Source organism: Trifolium pratense, linkage group LG5 (assembly GCF_020283565.1).
Source record: "Trifolium pratense cultivar HEN17-A07 linkage group LG5, ARS_RC_1.1, whole genome shotgun sequence".
Lineage (NCBI taxonomy): Eukaryota > Viridiplantae > Streptophyta > Magnoliopsida > Fabales > Fabaceae > Trifolium > Trifolium pratense.
In genome coordinates, this window is record NC_060063.1 from 32,950,763 (window position 1) to 32,971,026 (window position 20,264).

A 20,264-nucleotide genomic window follows, 5' to 3' on the forward strand; every position below is an offset into this window, starting at 1 on the left:
CTGTTTAGCAATGCCAAATTTTGAGCTTATGTGTTATGGATTATGTCTTATAAGCCAAAAGACCTGTTTGCTAACAGTCTTTTCAGAAATAGCTTATAGCCAGGGCCGTAGTTGAGGCATGGCAGGATGGGCCATAGCCTAGGGCCTCAATTTTTTTGGGGTCCATTTGTTCAGGTATAGGTTAAGTATTTTTGTGGAGAAAAAGTTCAACGAAATGTTAGGTGGCCTGGTTGTATGTGTTCTTTGTTAAGCTCTAGATATCCAGTATGGAGTGTGTTTGATTCTCCTTCCCTGCTACATTTTTTATTTTCCACTACAACCAAGCAATAAATTTTTTTGACGCAAAACCAACCAATAAATATTGTTTCATTACAAATTTTATTTTCCACTACAACCAACCAATAAATAATTGTTTCAATCATTTACATTACATCTAAATAATTTTAATAATATACAAGTGTTCATATTGAACATTACATAAATTGTTTTCTTCATTAGAGTTTTAATATAGTTTTTCTTTTTGTCCAGTAACCTAGTGGCTAGAAATTCCACCTTATGGTGGATAAATTGGATGACTGGAGTTTGAACTCTGATCCCCTAAATTTGTTGTTGATGCGTGTGTATGTGATGTTGTTCTAGGGGCCCAATTTTATTATTAGCCCAGGATCTCGAAATTCTCGGGGACGGCCTTGCTTATAGCTTATTTTACTGACTTATAGCTTATTTTTCAAACGCTATTTCAAGTAGCTTATTGTCTTATAGCTTATGACTTATCATCTTTTCTTCCATTTTTACCCCTCATTATTTTAACTAAAGTCCATATGAGAAAAAAAAATAACAAAAGGTTTGTTGGTTTGATATGTGCCCTCCATTGTTAAGGACCTTGTAATGAACTAGTTTTTTGAGCACGGTTGACTTTTTTTGTTGACACTGAAAATTTAAATTTAACACTATATTTTGGTGGGGCAGCAACCTAAATATGTTTTGTTGTTCTGGGGCACCTTAAAAATGGTCTGTCCTTCTACTTCTGCATTTGATGAAATTAGGCTACTGTCTTTCTAATATATAGTATCACATGATTAACAGAAAAAACATACTCTACTTCTTATGATTGGAAATGATTTGCTCTTTGTGTAGATTTTTTAGTCTCTCTACCTCATAATATCCATGTGTTTGTTATACATTGTTTAGGATGTTATAGAAAAAGTGTTATTGGCTGTTGAGAGACATGTGAGAAGGTTGATGAATATTCATTGCTAAAGGCACAGATGAGAATTTGAGTCAAAGCAAAATGTCAAATACCAATATGAGAATGTGAAAATAAATCAGACTAAGGATAAATGTTTATAAAGATATTAGTGTAAACAAAACTTATTTTGGTTTATGAAAGTGTGGTGCGGTCCTGCCTGTCGATAATATGATATTCTTTGCCTTCCTATCTGCTAAAGCAAACAAGGAAAAGAAAAGAATGTATTTAAACACTATGAATATACATGCATCTTGTATAAGGCAACATTCATTTCTAGGTTTATGAAGTCTCATAGATTTTTTTGGACTATATATCTTTGGATTCAAAGATTATGTGCAGCTCTTAATGTACTATATCTGCAATATCCATAACTGAACTGCAATGCAGGAACATTAAACAGGAATGGGATTCTGTTGGAGCGCTTCCTTTCCAGTTATGCCTTCTTTTAAATTTTTAAAGTATACGTCATAGTCCTTTTCTGGAGGAGGATTTTCTGGATCCACAGTAAACGGCTCACTAAATGGAACAACACTTTGGACCTGCAATAGATACAGATTATTTAAAGCTCCTAAACTAGAGTGAGACTGTCCATAATAAAATTAATAGATTCATAATATAGGGGAAAATAGCTTATGTAATCATTAAACAATTACATGCACTTTGCCTGTATAAAAATAGCAGCGCATGTGGACTTTGATGTGATTGTTGTATTTAAAAAATAGAGGCAGCTATAGCATGGCTATTAGTTAATGAAAGGCTAATATTACCATGCAGATTGCAGATTACATATGAAAACATAAAATGACTAAATAAATTACACAAAATATGTAATGCATAAGGAAATGGCTGACCTCAAAAGTTTTGTCACATGCGTAAGGGCTTTCAAGAACAGCTACGCACATGCGAGCAATCTCTTCCCTTGATATTTTACCCTATTTATGCATTAAATTGGAAAAATGAGTAACAAGAAGCAAAATGCTATTATACTGAAATATATTGTGAGATGAATATTTGGCAAGAGCTCTTAAACAAAGACAGCATCCAACTTCTGTTTTCTCATTACCGTAATATTATCCCCTTGATCAAAGATAAGATCAGCTCCTGCAGGTTCCTCGGTTAATGCACAAGGCCTCACGATCGCGTATGGAATGCCACTTTCTAGAATTAAATCCTCACCCTATTGCAACATTATTCGAAAACCGCTACCCGTCTTTGATGAACAAGGCCTCATGATCGCGTATGGAATGCCACTTTCTCGAATTAAATCCTCACCCTATTGCAACATTATTCGAAAACCGCTACCCGTCTTTGATGAACAAGGCCTCACGATCGCGTATGGAATGCCACTTTCTCGAATTAAATCCTCACCCTATTGCAACATTATTCGAAAACCGCTACCCGTCAACATTATTCGGTTAAAGTGATATCACAATAATCAACACACACACACACACAAATACCAGACAACAATATCAGATAGTTTTAGGTAGGCAACACCAGAAACGTGAAAATAATTAGTCAGAGTATGTTGAGGACATTTTCAAGTTCCCAAAGAGATAATTTGTAGAACCATCTTAAACAAATTGGGGTTTAACCCAATTTAGGAAACACTATTCTACAATTTTCAAGGCTTATTGAAAAGTTGATAAAAGGTTGCAGTTTACCTTTGTTCTGATGGTTGTAAAGCCACCATTATTTGCCGTTAAAACAATACCTGGATTAGACATAGGGCTTTAATGCTTTATTATTTTGAGCAGTAAAATACTAAGGACAGGCTACTCTTGTGTCCCAAAAGTGCAATGGCAATCATTTGCAACAAGTTGATACATACCTTTAAAAACCTCAGTTGGTCCACCATTTTCACTACCATTTGGGTCAATTTGAAAAGTACTTTCACTAACTCCACCCATTACCACATCATCTAAAGCTCTCCAAGAAAGTTGCCTATAACTATCGCCTGCAGAAAAGTAGGAAAAAAATATCCAAAGGATGCACAAAAGTAAGAAAAATTACTTGTTCTTACATCACAAAGACAAAGCAATAGTAACTAACGCAAACTCAAGCCATGCAACAAAGAGTCTTCTGTTATATCAGAAGGCCACTCCAATCAATCGTATGTCATTAGATACAGCAGCAAGATAATCTCTTTCGATATGTAAGAGCCGAACATCATTCCCCCACCGCCAGAAATGGAGGGAAAATTCAAGTTTAACTGTTTTCTTTTTAGTAGTCAAGTGCATAAATCTAGTTTGGTAATCACGGCCATTCATATGTTGAAACTTACTTAGATCACACAATTAAGAAGTTGAATCAATCAAGCAATGCTGTCAACTAGGAACCTACCTTCAAAACCAAATAATAGCTTTCCCCTTCGAAGTCCAAGGCTGTGTTCTTCAGAGCCTTGATCAAATTTCTCATTCCTATGTACTCTACCTTTTCTGGTGAATCACCTTTTATCTGTTTTCAATAACCAATAACTAAGAAAAGCTTCTAGATAGTTTCTCATGATGAGCTTGCATACCAACTGAACTTCTAAATTAAATAAGCAAGTCTGACTCTGAAGATAGTCTCAACAAAAAGGAAAATCAGTTTGCTACCTCTGGCTCGAAGAACTTAATTCCCTGCACCAAAAATAAATTCAATCAGTTAGAGAGAAATAATTATGAAGCCTTCAACAAACATTCAATAACTAAAATTTCTATTCTTAATAAAGTGAGTGAACATACTTGGCTGTATTTTGCTCTGTCCGGAGTGTCTCCTTCCTTAGGGCCAACAATGACAGAAACAGCGTTAACCACTTTCTTCACTCCTTGAAAGTATTCAGGGATCAAAGGTATTTTTAAGTATCGTATCCGCAGGGATTGTTTCAATTTCAACTAAACAATTAAATTAAATTTAGGATTTAAATAAACTGCAAAGGGGGGTTTTTGATGTTGAAAGTATCAATAATTAAATTGCAAGAAAATAAAAGAGAAAACTTTTGGTAGAGAAAGGCGATTAGGAATTGTTTCGAATCCTCTCAGTATCCATATTTGGTACTCTAGGTTCTAACTCTCATCAACCAAACACTAATAATCACGATAATTTAACAAAATAGATTAAGTCCAATTCCTTGGCTCATGATCCCTTTTATCTAATAAAGTACCCTAATTCCTTAGGTGAAACTAATATTATCAAAAGCTTTATTGAACTTTAAATTCTTAATCATACCAACTAACCCTTTATTCCTAAAGCGATTACGATTGATAAACAGTTAATCTAGTTCTAGTCATAAACCCTACGGTCAATAGTGATTTATCACTTAAAATCAATTCTATATTGGCCAAATAAAGAAAAGCATTAAACACAAAATTAACTGAATAACTATTAGTTTTGATTGCATAAATTAGAACATGTAGCACATGGTTCAAATAGGTTTACAGAAAATCATCTTCAATTCCTAACCTGATGAGTTTAGTTACTCATAATAATAATTGACATAACCAGAGAGTTAAGAAAATTATACATGAATAACCGATAAAAATCACGACGGCACGGCGAACCGATGGCTTGTTCTCTCTTCTCTGGATGCGGCAGCTTCTTCTCTCCTTGCTCCTTAGAGAGAACTATTTCTCTAAATTTCTGAATGATATAATTGTGAAGGAGGAGAGCTCTATTTATAGTGAAAGGGAACTTAACTTCTACGAACCAAAGATTTGCTTAAAATAAATAAAACAGATTTTGTTTTATTTTTCTTGTGTATATCTTTTGTTTCCTTGGCAACTAAGTTTCAAATAATATTCTAATCTCTCATATTTTAGATTTGATCAGAATATTATTCAAAAGAAATAAACCATATCTTTTAATTTTCTGCGCAAATCTTCTAAAGAAACAAACCATATCGTGCCACGATGATATCCCATTGTGGCACGATGGCGCGCCTCTTTTGACATTTATAACTTCAGAATTTTCTTTTGGCTTCAACACAAAAGTTGTAGGTCTTTTCCTTAGCTTTCCAACACATGGTCACGGGCCTCAATCCAATATTCGTAGCTCCGGTTATGATTTTTGCAAGGAAGTGTTGTTTTCTTCCATTTTTGCCCTTTTGTCTTCAAACTTCTTGCTATGTCAATTTCTTCAAATATTCTTCTCTTTGACCATGAATTACTACAAAAAAACTAACTAAAATACTATTAAATAATAATTAAAAATACTGAAATGACTGAATGTCATCAGTGATGTCTCCAACAACCTTAGTTTCAGCAAAAAGGTTAGTTGACCGCAGAGGAAGTAGAGGGTAAATAAAATTTATCAATTTGTATGCATTATAATATATTAATAGTAGTATATGTGATCATACAATATATATATAACAGAAAGTTCAGCTACGTTGATGAACATCGTTATCTTCCACCAACTAGCCTTGTAACTTCCGTAAATCTTTTATGCAAAAATTAAGAGTCTTGAGCTTTGTACATGGCTGGTAGTCAATTTATTATCTCTTTTGCAAACAAACACATACCCAGCAGAAGTAACAATTTTCTTCTTCTAATATTGCTGGTTCCATCATATTTAGGTCCAACAAAATGATCACTCCAATTTACGGAAATTTATGAACTAAATGCAATTTTTTGCAAACTAGTAAGAAAGTATATATTTATTTGATCATTAGCGAAGTATCTCGGCAAATTAAATCAAAGTAACTCACCAAGTCAACATCTGAGCCTAACATCTTTCTGGCCTTCTCTTCATTTCTAACCTGATAAGTATTGATACAGAAGTTAAAAACATTATTGAATATTAATTAAACTCCAATTATTAACAGGGAGTTCATTTCAAAGGTAAGTCACATAAGTCAGAACAATACCAATACTCGGACAGGAATTCCTTTCTTCCGTAATACGTCAACCACTCTTCGACCACAAATTCATACTCCGCTTTTGAGACTTCACTTCAATATAATTCCCACCTCATTTTTGACCACCAAATCATCCAAATAACCTTAGCTGTAACTCCAATTCTCAGGACTCTCCTCCGGTTTATAGTCATTACAAATCTTTGTATGAGCTGCAATGTACTTTACAGAGACGGTATTTCTCACGACACCTAAGAATTCATTCTTTGGGTGTTTTGAAAGTAGGTCATGCAATACTAAAACTTTTTGTAGCCTTTAAAAACAATTCATCAAGAGTCTTAACATATTTCTCATATTCTACTTCTTTACCTCCTTTCTTGCTGTTTTTTGTTTTTTTTTTAACGGCTTCACTTTTATTGCTTAAATTCATTTTGAAATCATCAAAAAATTTCGTGCAACAATTAAATAGATAGTCAATGTAAAGAAACAAATTAATACTTTTAAAATAAAATAAAAAAAAACAAAATCCTTAAAGCAGTAAGTAAATTAGCTGAATTGAGACTTGATAAAATACATTTGAAATGCCAAGCAACCTATTTTCTTTAGATTATTCTCAAGGGAAATTACAACTTCATGATTGAAACTCTCATCTTTTTTCAGATTTATCGGGGAGTATTTTTTATCAGAAGCAAAGGATAGATTTTTACCAGCAGGACTAAGCAAGCGGAAGTTTTTACCTTCAAAATATACCAGAGCTTCTTTTACAAGCGTGTCCTCTGATATTGAAAAGTCTTTGACCTCCCTTGTATATCTGCAAATATAATAACAATACCCCAGTCTGCGAATGGTCTTGGGACCCCGGAAGTTGCCTTAGCCGCTAGCCGCTAGTCTTCTTCTCTTTGCTGGTTGGTGTTTTTTCTTTTCCGTGCCTCAGTCCATCTGTTTCTCTTTGGAGATGATGTTGGAGGTTTGGGTGGGTATGAGCTTCTTATGCTTTTGTATAGGTGTTAGGAGTATAAGTGCTAGGAGTGGTTTGTAATTGTGTGATAGTCTGTTTAGCTTTTGCTCTCTTGCTTTTGGTTGTATTGTTTCTTTTCCTTCCCCTCCTTGGCACCTCTTATGCCTTGGGTTGTGGTTAATATATTTGCTATTCAAAAAAAAAAATAACAATACCCCAAATATATCAAATTCTAATTATTTGAAAAGTTGGATCAAATAAAACATACTTTGGTCACGCCTCAAAAGTAAAAATATTATTTAGTTGCATATGTTCCAATAGATCTATAAAGGTAGTTTTTCTTCTTCTTCTTTAATTTATTAACGAATTCTGTTATTAGTACTGGAAATGTGGTTAGTGTTATGTGAATCCATTTGTTTGTCATTTTGTCTTCAGATTGGTAGTCTCATGTTAGTGTTATTATAAGGACAAAACAAAGGCATAAAAAGTTTACTTAGAAGTTTAGAAACAAAACGAATCTTTTGCAATACCTTGCACCATAAAATTATTATTCTTAAATTAAAATTATAACAACAAACAAATTAATAAAAACTCATAAAGTTCAAATACAAAACAAAAGCAAAAAAGAAACTGAAAATTCTTGGTCTATGTTTGATTTTGGTCATACAGCCGAAAGCACGACATTGAGTTTACTATAGTAAGAGAAACACTTCCCAAATGTATGCTTGATTTTGTTTCTAAATGATTTTTCCTAAATCCTTGGATACTGATATCATAATTGTTTCAAGCCTTGTTTTTATGATGTGAATTTTTAGAATTAACTGTCAGCTTCATGCTATTGTGCAAAAAATGCGATATACCAGATAATGGCTCCATATCACTAGTGAGACTTTGGCCGGAACCCGTTCTAGATGATTCTCACTAGCACTAGACCTTCAAATTGAACTTGGCCTACTTACCAGGTTTACCTTGTTTCTTAGGACTTTGTTGTAAAAACTGTTATTTCATGGTTGTTTTCCCTGATGATTGTGCATTTGTGCTATTTGATTTTGGTAATATACTAAGAGAGACCATAAAAAGAAAATTGGAGATATGTTTATTTTTGAAATTTTGAAATGTTAGCATCTACTGCTTCTGTTGAAGTATATAGTAATTCCCAATTTATGTTTGATTTTGTTTCTAAATGATGATTTTTTCCTTGATATCATAGGTTTACCTACTGTAGTTTTTTTTTATCATACAACTTTTAAGGTTACAGAGTATAATGCAGTATAGTACACTTCAAATTACAATATTACCCTTGAAGTGTAATATTACCCCTGCTAATTAATCCATTAGACAGTGTCAAGGTGCGTTTATATCCTTATCAGTTGAAATACTTGCACCAGATATTACCGTAGACATTCATTGTTGAACATTCCCCATTTCAGTTACCCCAAAACAGTTCATCTTAAAAATTACGTGCAAGAACAACTTGGCCATTCCACTAACTTTTCTATAACATAATTAAGCATACAGACTCATCTGTGCTAAGTACTGCGAAAACAAATATATTCTTACAATCCAACATGAATGTACCCAAGGCAAATGCAATGTCTAATGTTTAATACACATTCCTTCTTCAAACTTTTAAGAGATATAAATCATCTAGTGAAAGAACAACTTCCAAGTATAATGGTGACAAAAAAGACACTGATGCACCCTCTTTTTGGACAAAATGCAAGACAAACTCTTCAAATTTGAACAAGTTTATGCGGTGAATCCCGTTACTGAATAATCTGCATTGATCGGAAAACAAAAGCAGTAAGGAAAATTGTCCTCCTCCTCCTTCTCCTCCTCCTTTTCCTCATCCTCATCCTCATCCTCCTTTTCGTCCTCGTCCTCAGCCTCGTCCTCGTCCTCGTCCTCGTCCTCGTCCTCGTCCTCGTCCTCGTCCTCGTCCTCGTCCTCGTCCTCGTCCTCATCCTCATCCTCATCCTCCTCCTCATCCTCATCCTCACCCTCACCCTCACCCTGACCGATCAATACAACTCTAAGTCGTTTACCATCTTTGGATATAACTTTAAGTTTAAAATTAGGTGTCCATTGGTGTGCTGAAAAAATACACAAGCATATTCAAATCAACAATAAATAATACAGTACAAGAAACATAGTATGGTTAGAGTGAATTATTGGTTTAATATATACAACTTCTTTGACAGAATCATACAAAGTGTGATTAGAATTGGAAGATAATATGAATAATAAAAGCAACATAGAAGGTTCTAGTGTAAGATGAAGTTACCTGTATTCTTTTTACCAGCATTGGCTTCTTTCTCTGCTTTTATCTTTTCATTTGCAATGGCAGTCACGGAAGATGAGATATCTTTGACATCTGCTTCTTCAACTAGTCTGTCATAGGAAGTAAATTAAATCAAAAACAGTAGTTTTTTTAATCTAAATTAATTATCAGTTTCTTTCATATCCTATATACTCATTCAGAAGCTATGACAGTTATATTTAGTAAGAGGCAATTTTATACAAGATATTACTTAAACAACAAATTTAATTGCAATGGAAAAATAGAGATCAAATATACTTAAAAGCTGAATTTTATAATCATTTAAGCTCAGCGATTCAAATTGTACCAAGACGTTGTTTACTGTACTTTAATAATAGTGCTTCTAAAGAACAAAATCTCAGTAGTATTGGCTATAAAGATTGGATAATGCCTATAATGTATATCACACCAAATGACAGAGCATTTAAATATATATCCTTTTTTTCTTCTACTGACTCTGGATAGTTCTCCCTCATTTACAATTTAATTTCTCCATTTCAACTCCCCAATTGAATCCTATGATGCAGCCTCTAAGACCCAAAAAAGCTACCCATCGTGTAACTACCATAGCTAGTAAAAGCAACCCTTAACAACACTATATTGCCTGCTCAGGCAGAAGCCAAAGAAGAGCTAGCTATAAAAAGAAGAAATTGTATTGAAACAACACCCAAAGTATTTAAAGACATCTTTATCACAGAGCAAAAAAAAAGTTTCCATAAAAGTACGTAAAGCAATCTAACAAGGAAGAGTATTTGGGTTTGTGGTAGAATTTTTATGATCAGCACTTGCTCATAATCTTATTTTCTTAGCTAGCATACACGGCAATGCTACACAATGTGTGAATATATGCTTTGACAGGAACGTTGTGGTTTTTGATGATTGACAAAAGAAGTTTAAGAATGACAAAGAATGCAAAAAGCGGAAAAGTGGAGTAAACTTTCAAGACTTGGATTATAGAATTATTGGATTGTAATCCATCTATTTTTAGGATCCTTATGTGAGTAGTAGAAAAAGCTCTCTTGAAAATATATCACACACTCACAAATCACAATGATCTTGAAAATTGCATATTTTTCTTATCCATTAAAAATATTGTTGAGCATGATAATTACATTATACCAAAGGCATTGTTGAGTTGATATTACAACTGGTATAATAAATCTCAGGATCAGGATTTGCTGTTTCTTAACGTTTATGCATTAAATTGGTTTCATCAAGTTCTTCAAAAGAATGCATAATCCGATTATGCTATTTGGTATAATTAATCAATTATGATGCAAAATTAATTTCAGCATGCCAACATGTTTTTGAAGTTACCGTTGGTATATATTTGGAAACTCATAATAGGTATATCAAATCAAATTGCAACGGCTATTTTCTTTAAACACCTCACTCATATTTTACACGATAAATAGGTGCTTTGTTGCAGCATTTCAAACAACAAAATTTTGCTTTGAAATTCTATTAACAAATAATACTTATCACTCTCATTATTTCTACACTTGATAATATATTTACTTGAGAGATTTTTTTATACTACATAGTTTACTTGTAGTACTTGTGCTTCAATTTGTTTTATCTACACATATGGTGTAATATCTTGTAACTTAATTTATTCCACTTGTATTGGGTGTGATCCCAAGGTTTTCAAGAGAGGTGATATCTCTTGGTTTAGAGGCTCTTGCACAAGGGAGGTGATATCCCATTATTTGTGTTGAGAATTCTCGGTTGTAAAGGTTATTAGCTTATCCTGTTATAAAAGCTTGGTTTAGTGAAATCTCAAGGTGCTTTCCTTGGGGACTGGAGTAGGCCCTTTGTTTTTGGCCGAACCAGGATAATTTCTTTGTGTTTTTCTTCTTACCATTTCATCTCTTTTATTTCTCGCTACAAGTTATTTTTATTTGGTTAAAATATTTTAAGTGCTTATTTTTAATCATTTTTTGAGTACACAATTCACCCCCCCTCTTGTGTCGTTTGGAGTCACTTGACCAACAAGTGGCATCAGAGCTTGGACTCTTGTTTAAAGACTAATCGTCTCAAGAGCCAAGATGACTTCAAACAATTTTTATGGGGAAATTTCCATAAATAGACCACCACCCTTCAATGGTGAATGGTATGGTTATTGGAAAGAAAAAATGAAAATTTTTCTTCAAGGTATAGACCTTGATATATGGGATGCCGTGGAAAATGGTCCTTTTATTCCCACTCGTTTAGTTAATAATGTAGTGGTGAATAAACCAAGAAATCTTTGGACCAAAAAGGAAAAAGAAAAGGTACAATACAATTTGAAGGCTAAAACAATCATAAGTATTGCTTTAAGCATGGATGAGTTTTACCGAGTTTCAAATTGTAGTACCGCCAAGGAAATGTGGGACACCCTTCAAGTGACCCATGAGGGAACTCCCGAGGTCAAGAGGGCAAGAATGAACACATTAACTCGTGACTATGAACTATTTAGGATGAAATCGGAAGAAAATATAAAAGATATGCAAACACGATTCATCCACATAGTTAATCATCTCCGAGCACTTGGAAAAACTTTCAATAATGAGGATTTAATTAACAAAGTTCTTGGATGTCTAAATCGGAGTTGGCAACCCAAAGTGACTGCCATTTCAGAATCTAGAGATTTAGCATCTATGGACTTGGCTACTCTTTTTGGAAAACTGCAGGAACACGAGATGCAACTAAATCGACTCATAGAAAATGAAGAAGGAGAAAAGAAAAAGAAAGGGCATGCTTTAGCTGCAACTACCAAAAATAGTGACTTTGAAGGTGGTGACAATTCTGATGAAGATGACGTGGACATGGCTTTAATGTTTCAAAATTTCAAAAAGTTCATGCGACATCAAGCTAAACCAAAACAATTTCGAAATTCTCAAAAGAAAAGTGATGAAGGGAACCTCTTTCAATCCAACATGCTATAAGTGTGGTAAGAAAGGTCATATAAAATCTGAGTGTCTGCTATATCAAAAGAAACATGAGAAATTAGATAGAAGACCACAAATAGAATCTAAAGGGAGAAGGGGTTACATTTCATGTGACGACAATGACACGGATTCATCCGACGAATCAGATAATGAGGAAGCAAATCTATGTCTCATGGTTAATCAAGAAGAAGAGGTAAATTCATTTGAATCTGAGCCAACTTTACTTATGATGAGTTGTTTTTTATTTGTGAAGAATTAAACAAAGAGTCTAGTAAATTTAAAAAAATTGTTTCTACTTCTAAGAAAACTATTTCCACTCTTGAATCAAAAATTGAAGTTTTAAATAAGGAAATAGATATTCTTAAAGAGAAACAAGTTTTTGTAAGTAATGTCTCTACTTACACCCCTTGTGAAAACAACAAAGAAAATATTGAATGTAATGAATGCAATATATTGAAAGATAAAGTTGAAGATTTGAATAATGTTCTTGCAAAATTCACAATGGGTAGAGACAAACTAGACATCATTTTGGGCAATCAAAAGGCAAGTTATAATAAAGTCGGTTTGGGTTATCAACCAAAAAGACACACTTTACCTTTTAAAAGAAATTTTAGCTCAAACAAGACTTCTAGTAGACCTTTTGTTAAATGTTTCTATTGCAACAAAAATGGTCATACTTCATCTATTTGTAATTTGAGAAAGAACCAATATTTAAATAATAGGTGGGAAGGAATCTCAAATGGCACTTTGCCTAAAGCTAACTCTAAAGGACCCAAAATGATTTGGGTACCAAAAGCCAAAAATTGATTTTGTGTTGTAGGTGTGCTTGGAGTCCAATAACTCAAATATTATATTTTTAACGGCTATTCAAAGCACATGAAATGGGAGAAAAATGAGTTGTCCCTATCATCACCAAAAAGTGGCTATATGTATCGCAAGGCGATGTTATTGAAAGTTCTCCAAAAAGAAATTGCAAATTTAAGAGAAGCAAAACTGGTTTACTCTTTTCACTTTATTATTTTTTATGATTTATTTTTTCTGAATATATGCCTTGCCATGATTATTTCTTTCCCGCTTTTTGATAATGCCAAAAGGGGGAGAGTTGTGTGATTTGCATGTTTCAGGGGGAGTAGTTTGTAGATGTTTGCATATAGAAAGGGGGAGAATAATCTGCGCTTATCTCTGATATATATTTTATTATTGATTATTGTTATTCTAACCCTCCATTGAGCAAATCCCACCATGAGATGTTTGTCATCATCAAAAAGGGGGAGAATGTGAATATATGCTTTGACAGGAACGTTGTGGTTTTTGATGATTGACAAAAGAAGTTTAAGAATGACAAAGAATGCAAAAAGCGGAAAAGTGGAGTAAACTTTCAAGACTTGGATTATAGAATTATTGGATTGTAATCCATCTATTTTTAGGATCCTTATGTGAGTAGTAGAAAAAGCTCTCTTGAAAATATATCACACACTCACAAATCACAATGATCTTGAAAATTGCATATTTTTCTTATCCATTAAAAATATTGTTGAGCATGATAATTACATTATACCAAAGGCATTGTTGAGTTGATATTACAACTGGTATAATAAATCTCAGGATCAGGATTTGCTGTTTCTTAACGTTTATGCATTAAATTGGTTTCATCAAGTTCTTCAAAAGAATGCATAATCCGATTATGCTATTTGGTATAATTAATCAATTATGATGCAAAATTAATTTCAGCATGCCAACATGTTTTTGAAGTTACCGTTGGTATATATTTGGAAACTCATAATAGGTATATCAAATCAAATTGCAACGGCTATTTTCTTTAAACACCTCACTCATATTTTACACGATAAATAGGTGCTTTGTTGCAGCATTTCAAACAACAAAATTTTGCTTTGAAATTCTATTAACAAATAATACTTATCACTCTCATTATTTCTACACTTGATAATATATTTACTTGAGAGATTTTTTTATACTACATAGTTTACTTGTAGTACTTGTGCTTCAATTTGTTTTATCTACACATATGGTGTAATATCTTGTAACTTAATTTATTCCACTTGTATTGGGTGTGATCCCAAGGTTTTCAAGAGAGGTGATATCTCTTGGTTTAGAGGCTCTTGCACAAGGGAGGTGATATCCCATTATTTGTGTTGAGAATTCTCGGTTGTAAAGGTTATTAGCTTATCCTGTTATAAAAGCTTGGTTTAGTGAAATCTCAAGGTGCTTTCCTTGGGGACTGGAGTAGGCCCTTTGTTTTTGGCCGAACCAGGATAATTTCTTTGTGTTTTTCTTCTTACCATTTCATCTCTTTTATTTCTCGCTACAAGTTATTTTTATTTGGTTAAAATATTTTAAGTGCTTATTTTTAATCATTTTTTGAGTACACAATTCACCCCCCCTCTTGTGTCGTTTGGAGTCACTTGACCAACACAATGTTCCTTATAGTGTTTAATAATAATATATGACATACCAGCACTAAGAACATGTTATTCTAAAAGGAACATTGGAATCAGAGTAAACAAAACAGATGCAAACAATAAACCTTTGTTGAAGATGTTTTTCAGCCAAAGAATCCAGTGGTTCTTCCTTTTCTAGCTCGACTTTCTTTCCCTTCTTTTCAGGAGCTTGCGAATTGTTCTTCCGCGGAAAAAATAAACAAGCATATCTCAAATTAACAACAATAAATAATACAGTACAAGAAACATAGTATGGTTAGAGTGAATTGTTGGTTTAATATACAACTTTTTTGTCAGAATAAAATATTTCAGCAATTATGTAATTAAACAATGGGTGAAGTGTGTGATCAAATTAAAGAGGAATCTCATTACCACAACCATCTCCATTTGCTCGTAACTTGGTCAAGAAAACAGACGAAGAAAAAAGAGTTCCTGATCACCAACTGCATGAAGAGTAAGATTTGTCAGATATCAGGGTCAATGAAAACAATGAGTTCAATCAAAACCACCTCATAAAACCCTCCAAAACACCTGTGATAAAGGCTAAATTAAGACCCATTATAACAAGTAATCACTTCACATAAATATAAAGAATTACCAATTAGTCTTAAATTCCATAACATCCCCCAAATGAGACACTAATAACAACTAACCAATAATCACCTTGCTATACCCACACAAAAACAAGTAAAAAAACTAAATTAAGACCTATTATAAGCTAAAAGGAAACTCTTCACAATTAATAACTTCAAATACACATAAACATTAATCAAATATCATTTATCAATAACTAATCACCTTGCTATACACAAACAAATATATTCAAACAAATAGCTACCTACATCAAACAAGGTTTACCCAATATTCCAAAACAAGATTCTAAAACTCCATGAAAATTAGGGCACATAACATGTTTCAATTCGCGGTGAATGTTAGTTACTTTGTCAAAAGAAATTAAAAAAAAAAAAAAAAAAAACTAACCAAATTCAAGATGAGCAGCAACACCGTAAGTATGGAAAACTTAGTTATTTATTTAAAAGAGGAATAAAATGTGAATAATGGGCTCTTACGGATTGGGTTTGGGATTATTTATTTTTTTCATGTATTTCTACCTCAAATCTTTCTATTTTTGCATTTGAATAAATATTTTGGAATGCATTTTTTGATTACTTTTTGTCTTAAAAAAAATCTTGAAATATGTTTTCCGAATTTTTTTATACAGAGATAAAAATAGGGGGTAGAAAAGAAACACCAGGATGTAAAGAGAAATTTTCGCTTTAAAATCTTTAGTCAAAAAATAAATAAATGTAGTTTTAATATCTAAACAAATATATGCACCAAAGAAAATCTAAGCAAATTTGTGTAATTTATGTTTTTAGTTTTATGTATGATTTTTCACTAAAGATAATTTTACCCGAAATATATTGAACACAATGTGGATATCTCTTTAGTTAAATGTTAAAGTACTTCAAAGTGATAGTACCTTTTAAGGCGTGGAAAAATACAAGAAGGAAGGGTGAATTGTGTTTTTGATGTTTAAATTTTTTTTCAAAACTAAGAGGTTATGCAGCAGATTAAACACACAACAAAGATAAGGAGATAGAGAGACACAATCAATTTTTATACTGGTTTCCCTCATAAGTCGAGGATACTTCAGTCCCCTTGCACTTCCAAGGGATTTTAATATAATTACTATTGATTACAATTGCTCAAACACACTAGCAAAAGACTTCTGGATGCTCAAGTTCACTAACAAAAGACTTCCTATGCTCAAGCACAACTGCAAGACTTCACTAACTTAAAATGAGTTTAAGAAAGTTTAGAATTAATACTTGATCTACAATCAAAGGTGTTTACAAAATACACAGCTTTTACAAGACTTTAAGTGTTTGACAAAATTTTCTTCAGTGTAAGAGCTCATCCTTTCATAAAAGTTAAATTTTGATCCCCCACAACTACTCAACACATGAGAAGCTCATCCTTCTCTATAGGTTCTCAATTTATGCAAATAAGTTTTTGACGTTATAGCTAGTATAAAACAATACATAAGATTTTCCTTTCCTGTGATTATTCATTTTTAGTGAACATAGGTGAAAACTGCACGTTAGATGAATAGATGAGTTGATTAAAGATGCTAGTAGTCACATGGTTTTTTATGTATTACTGTCAATAATATTCCTTAACTGTTAGAGCAATGTTTTGATTAATTAATTATAAATATTTTGGAAGAAATTTGCTATGTTACATAGTACATTATCTGTATTTTACTGACATAATGGGGCAGTGGCATTTTGTCCAAACCTATTTCAGTTACAAAAGGACCTTGTTTGTGACTCGTGAGTCTTACAAGTCCAGGATTTTATATGCAGTATTGACACAATGCATTTAACTGCATAAAATCATTTTTTAAGAGGCTATGTAAACCTCTCAACAGTCAATAACACTTTTTCTATAACATCCTAAACAATGTATAGCAAACACATGGAAGTAGAGTCTGTTTTTTCTGTTAATCATGTGATACTATATCAGAAAGACAATAGCCTAATTATATCGAATGCAGAACTAGAAAGACAACAAAAAATCAAACATTTTTAAGGTGCCACAGAACAACAAAACATATTTAGGTTGCTGCGCCACCAAACTGTTAGCAATAGGATGGCAATGGCAGATGGACTAGAAGACCAAATTGTAACATAAAAATTAAGAGGACTCAATATTTTAAATGTGAGTGAACTCGATATAACGGCATCCTTTTTCGTATTTAATCTTATGGCACTTTGTATTTCGGAGTCAAAGCAAAATGTCAAATATCAATATGAGAATGTGAAAATAAATCAGACTAAGGATAAATGTTTATAAAGATATTAGTGTCAACAAAACTTATTTTGGTTTATGAAAGTGTGGTGTGGTCCTGTCAATTACGAATATGATATTCTTTGCCTTCCTATCTGCTAAAGCAAACAAGGAAAAGAAAAGAATGTATTTAAACACTATGAATATACATGCATCTTGTATAAGGCAACATTCATTTCTAGGTTTATGAAGTCTCATAGATTTTTTTGGACTATATATCTTTGGATTCAAAGATTATGTGCAGCTCTTAATGTACTATATCTGCAATATCCATAACTGAACTGCAATGCAGGAACATTAAACAGGAATGGGATTCTGTTGGAGCGCTTCCTTTCCAGTTATGCCTTCTTTTAAATTTTTAAAGTATATGTCATAGTCCTTTTCTGGAGGAGGATTTTCTGGATCCACAGTAAACGGCTCACTAAATGGAACAACACTTTTGACCTGCAATAGATACAGATTATTTAAAGCTCCTAAACTAGAGTGAGACTGTCCATAATAAAATTAATAGATTCATAATATAGGGGAAAATAGCTTATGTAATCATTAAACAATTACATGCACTTTGCCTGTATAAAAATAGCAGCGCATGTGGACTTTGATGTGATTGTTGTATTTAAAAAATAGAGGCAGCTATAGAATGGCTATTAGTTAATCAAAGGCTAATATTACCATGCAGATTACATATGAAAACATAAAATGACTAAATAAACTACACAAAATATGTAATGCATAAGGAAATGGCTGACCTCAAAAGTTTTGTCACATGCATAAGGGCTTTCAAGTGCAGCTACACACATGCGAGCGATTTCTTCCCTTGATATTTTACCCTATTTTTGCATTAAATTGGCAAAATGAGAAAGTAAAATGCTGCTATTCTGAAATTTTTAGTAAGAGCACTTAAACCAAGAAAAGCATTCATATTTTTTGTTTCACATACGGTAATATTATCTCCTTGATCAAAGATTAGATCGGCTCCAGCAGGTTCCTCAGTTAATGCACAGGGCCTAACGATCGCGTATGGAATGCCACTTTCTCGAATTAAATCCTCACCCTATTGCAACATTAATTGCTGTTAGTAAATGAAAATGTAATGCAAATGAAAATTCCATATCACAGATGATTTTTCCTTTATAAAAAAAATTCCATAACTCAGATGATATACAAGGGAATTTGCATGTATAAATAGTAATATCATTACTCAGATAATAAATATGTAGAAAACAGACGACCAAATGTACCCCATTTTTTAACATCTACACAACTTACAGTTTAACTCAACCTTTCAGATAAATACAAATAACACTATATCAAATGAATGACCATTGACCAATAGTTTGATTTTCAATTTCAGCTTCAAGTTTCATTGATGAGAAAATATTAACCAACAAAACCAGTCTTGCAAACCAGAATAAAGTAATAAACATCATTCTTTGCAAACTGGAGACCTGAAAATTTGCTAATATAACTGTGCAAAACAAAGCATCATCAACAGTTTTCTACCTTTAGTTTAAACGTGAGGATATAATCCAGTTCCTTGTTTAATCGAACTGCAGGAGGCTGTTTACTTAGATCAAGTCCAGGTCTTTCTGGTCTGGTAACTCCCGCTGAGCCCACATGTACAAATCTTAATGACAGAAACATAGCAAATCTTTAAGCATATAGGGATGAAAAAAAGGATAGGAAAGGCAACCAGAAAATAAGGTTATACCTAGGTGTTATTGGATCCTTTATATATGCCCTTATGCTAGACACCGGAAGCTCAAATGGACCTTCCACAAAAGTCTGATTTAATTTACCATCATATTCAAACTTGCTGAACATGAGCTGCAGAAAATTTTGTTTCATCATTAATAACCAGTGTGAGAGATTGCAATAGCAAAAGACATAAGGAAATACTAACAGCAGAGCCATGCCTGCAATGATGCAATATTGCTTGGATCAAATGGTGGAGCATCAGGCACCGTTCTTGCTCGCAATATAGGCCTTAGGGAAGAAAATGGTAATTGAATCTGTGAAAGGCAAAAAAACCACACCCTTGTTAGTTGTCATTAGATAAAATACACGGTGTATGCTGTATTAGATTTCAACTACCGATTGCCATTTGCCTTTCTCTGTGTCAAAGCCTCCAGTGTACCCAAGAGCATCCCAATCAGTGCTTGTACGAATAATGACTTTATATCTACGCCCATCACCTTTTAGACGGAACTCCAAACCATCATATGCAGAGAGATCCTCCGGTTCTGAAAAATTCTGAAGACCAATTATGTAAACTCTTTTCTTTTCATTTTAGAACTTAGTTTCCCAAAGTATTTTGTTCAAGTGAAATGACAATAAATATGCTAATAACAGATAACAGTAACTGATAGTTTAAGGCAGGCAACACCAGAAACGGGAAAATAATTACAGCCAGACAACTCTAAAATGAAAAATCAGAATTGTTGTTCCATCCAGATCAAGTCTTCCTTAAAAGTGAAAAAGAAAATTCAAACACAATCAATAAGGAGGAAAGCGAAAGATTGAAAATCCAAACACAATCAATAAGGTGAAATCTAATTTGATGCCTTGCACCCCTATTACTATACCTCAGATTGAAAATTTTAAGTGAGCATAGGTAAACCGCTCTACAAGAAAATTGTCACTTTGCGACACTTGCATTGC

General features: G+C 33.1%; 2 protein-coding genes and 1 long non-coding RNA gene across 3 annotated transcripts; all 3 read right to left on the minus strand.

Moving 5' to 3' along the window:
• Positions 1 to 141: 141 nt before the first annotated feature.
• On the minus strand, positions 142 to 20,261 carry LOC123886468 (protein HIGH CHLOROPHYLL FLUORESCENCE PHENOTYPE 173, chloroplastic-like). The gene is made up of 8 exons (XM_045935784.1): positions 20,232 to 20,261; positions 19,698 to 19,883; positions 19,520 to 19,615; positions 19,315 to 19,430; positions 19,107 to 19,230; positions 2,313 to 2,426; positions 2,101 to 2,181; positions 142 to 1,788 (listed from the first exon to the last, which is right to left on the minus strand). Exons 1-8 carry the CDS (start codon positions 20,259 to 20,261, stop codon positions 1,642 to 1,644), a joined length of 894 nt encoding a protein of 297 aa, XP_045791740.1. The 3' UTR covers positions 142 to 1,641.
• Positions 3,611 to 4,059, minus strand: LOC123885689. Its single transcript, XR_006801222.1, has 3 exons — positions 3,976 to 4,059; positions 3,847 to 3,870; positions 3,611 to 3,706 (listed from the first exon to the last, which is right to left on the minus strand). It is a non-coding gene; the product is annotated as an uncharacterized LOC123885689 (long non-coding RNA).
• Positions 8,516 to 15,860, minus strand: LOC123885686 (glutamic acid-rich protein-like). Its single transcript, XM_045934989.1, has 5 exons — positions 15,732 to 15,860; positions 15,123 to 15,193; positions 14,837 to 14,931; positions 9,326 to 9,432; positions 8,516 to 9,134 (listed from the first exon to the last, which is right to left on the minus strand). The coding sequence occupies exons 2-5, from the start codon at positions 15,135 to 15,137 to the stop codon at positions 8,791 to 8,793; spliced, it is 561 nt and encodes a 186-aa protein (XP_045790945.1). The 5' UTR covers positions 15,138 to 15,193; positions 15,732 to 15,860; the 3' UTR covers positions 8,516 to 8,790.
• Positions 20,262 to 20,264: the final 3 nt, after the last annotated feature.

What these genes read in the sequence shown, in the direction of transcription:
- LOC123885686 (XM_045934989.1), bottom strand. An exon ending in GAAAAACATCTTCAACAAAG is followed by an intron (nt 9,433 to 14,836) that starts GTTTATTGTTTG and finishes TTCCTATGACAG; the next exon opens with ACTAGTTGAAGAAGCAGATG. An exon ending in TGCTGGTAAAAAGAATACAG is followed by an intron (nt 9,135 to 9,325) that starts GTAACTTCATCT and finishes GTATTTTTTCAG; the next exon opens with CACACCAATGGACACCTAAT.
- LOC123886468 (XM_045935784.1), bottom strand. Translation starts at nt 20,261, where the DNA reads ATGCAAGTGTCGCAAAGTGACAATTTTCTT. An exon ending in AGAAAGGCAAATGGCAATCG is followed by an intron (nt 19,616 to 19,697) that starts GTAGTTGAAATC and finishes TGCCTTTCACAG; the next exon opens with ATTCAATTACCATTTTCTTC. An exon ending in AAGGATCCAATAACACCTAG is followed by an intron (nt 19,231 to 19,314) that starts GTATAACCTTAT and finishes TCTGTCATTAAG; the next exon opens with ATTTGTACATGTGGGCTCAG.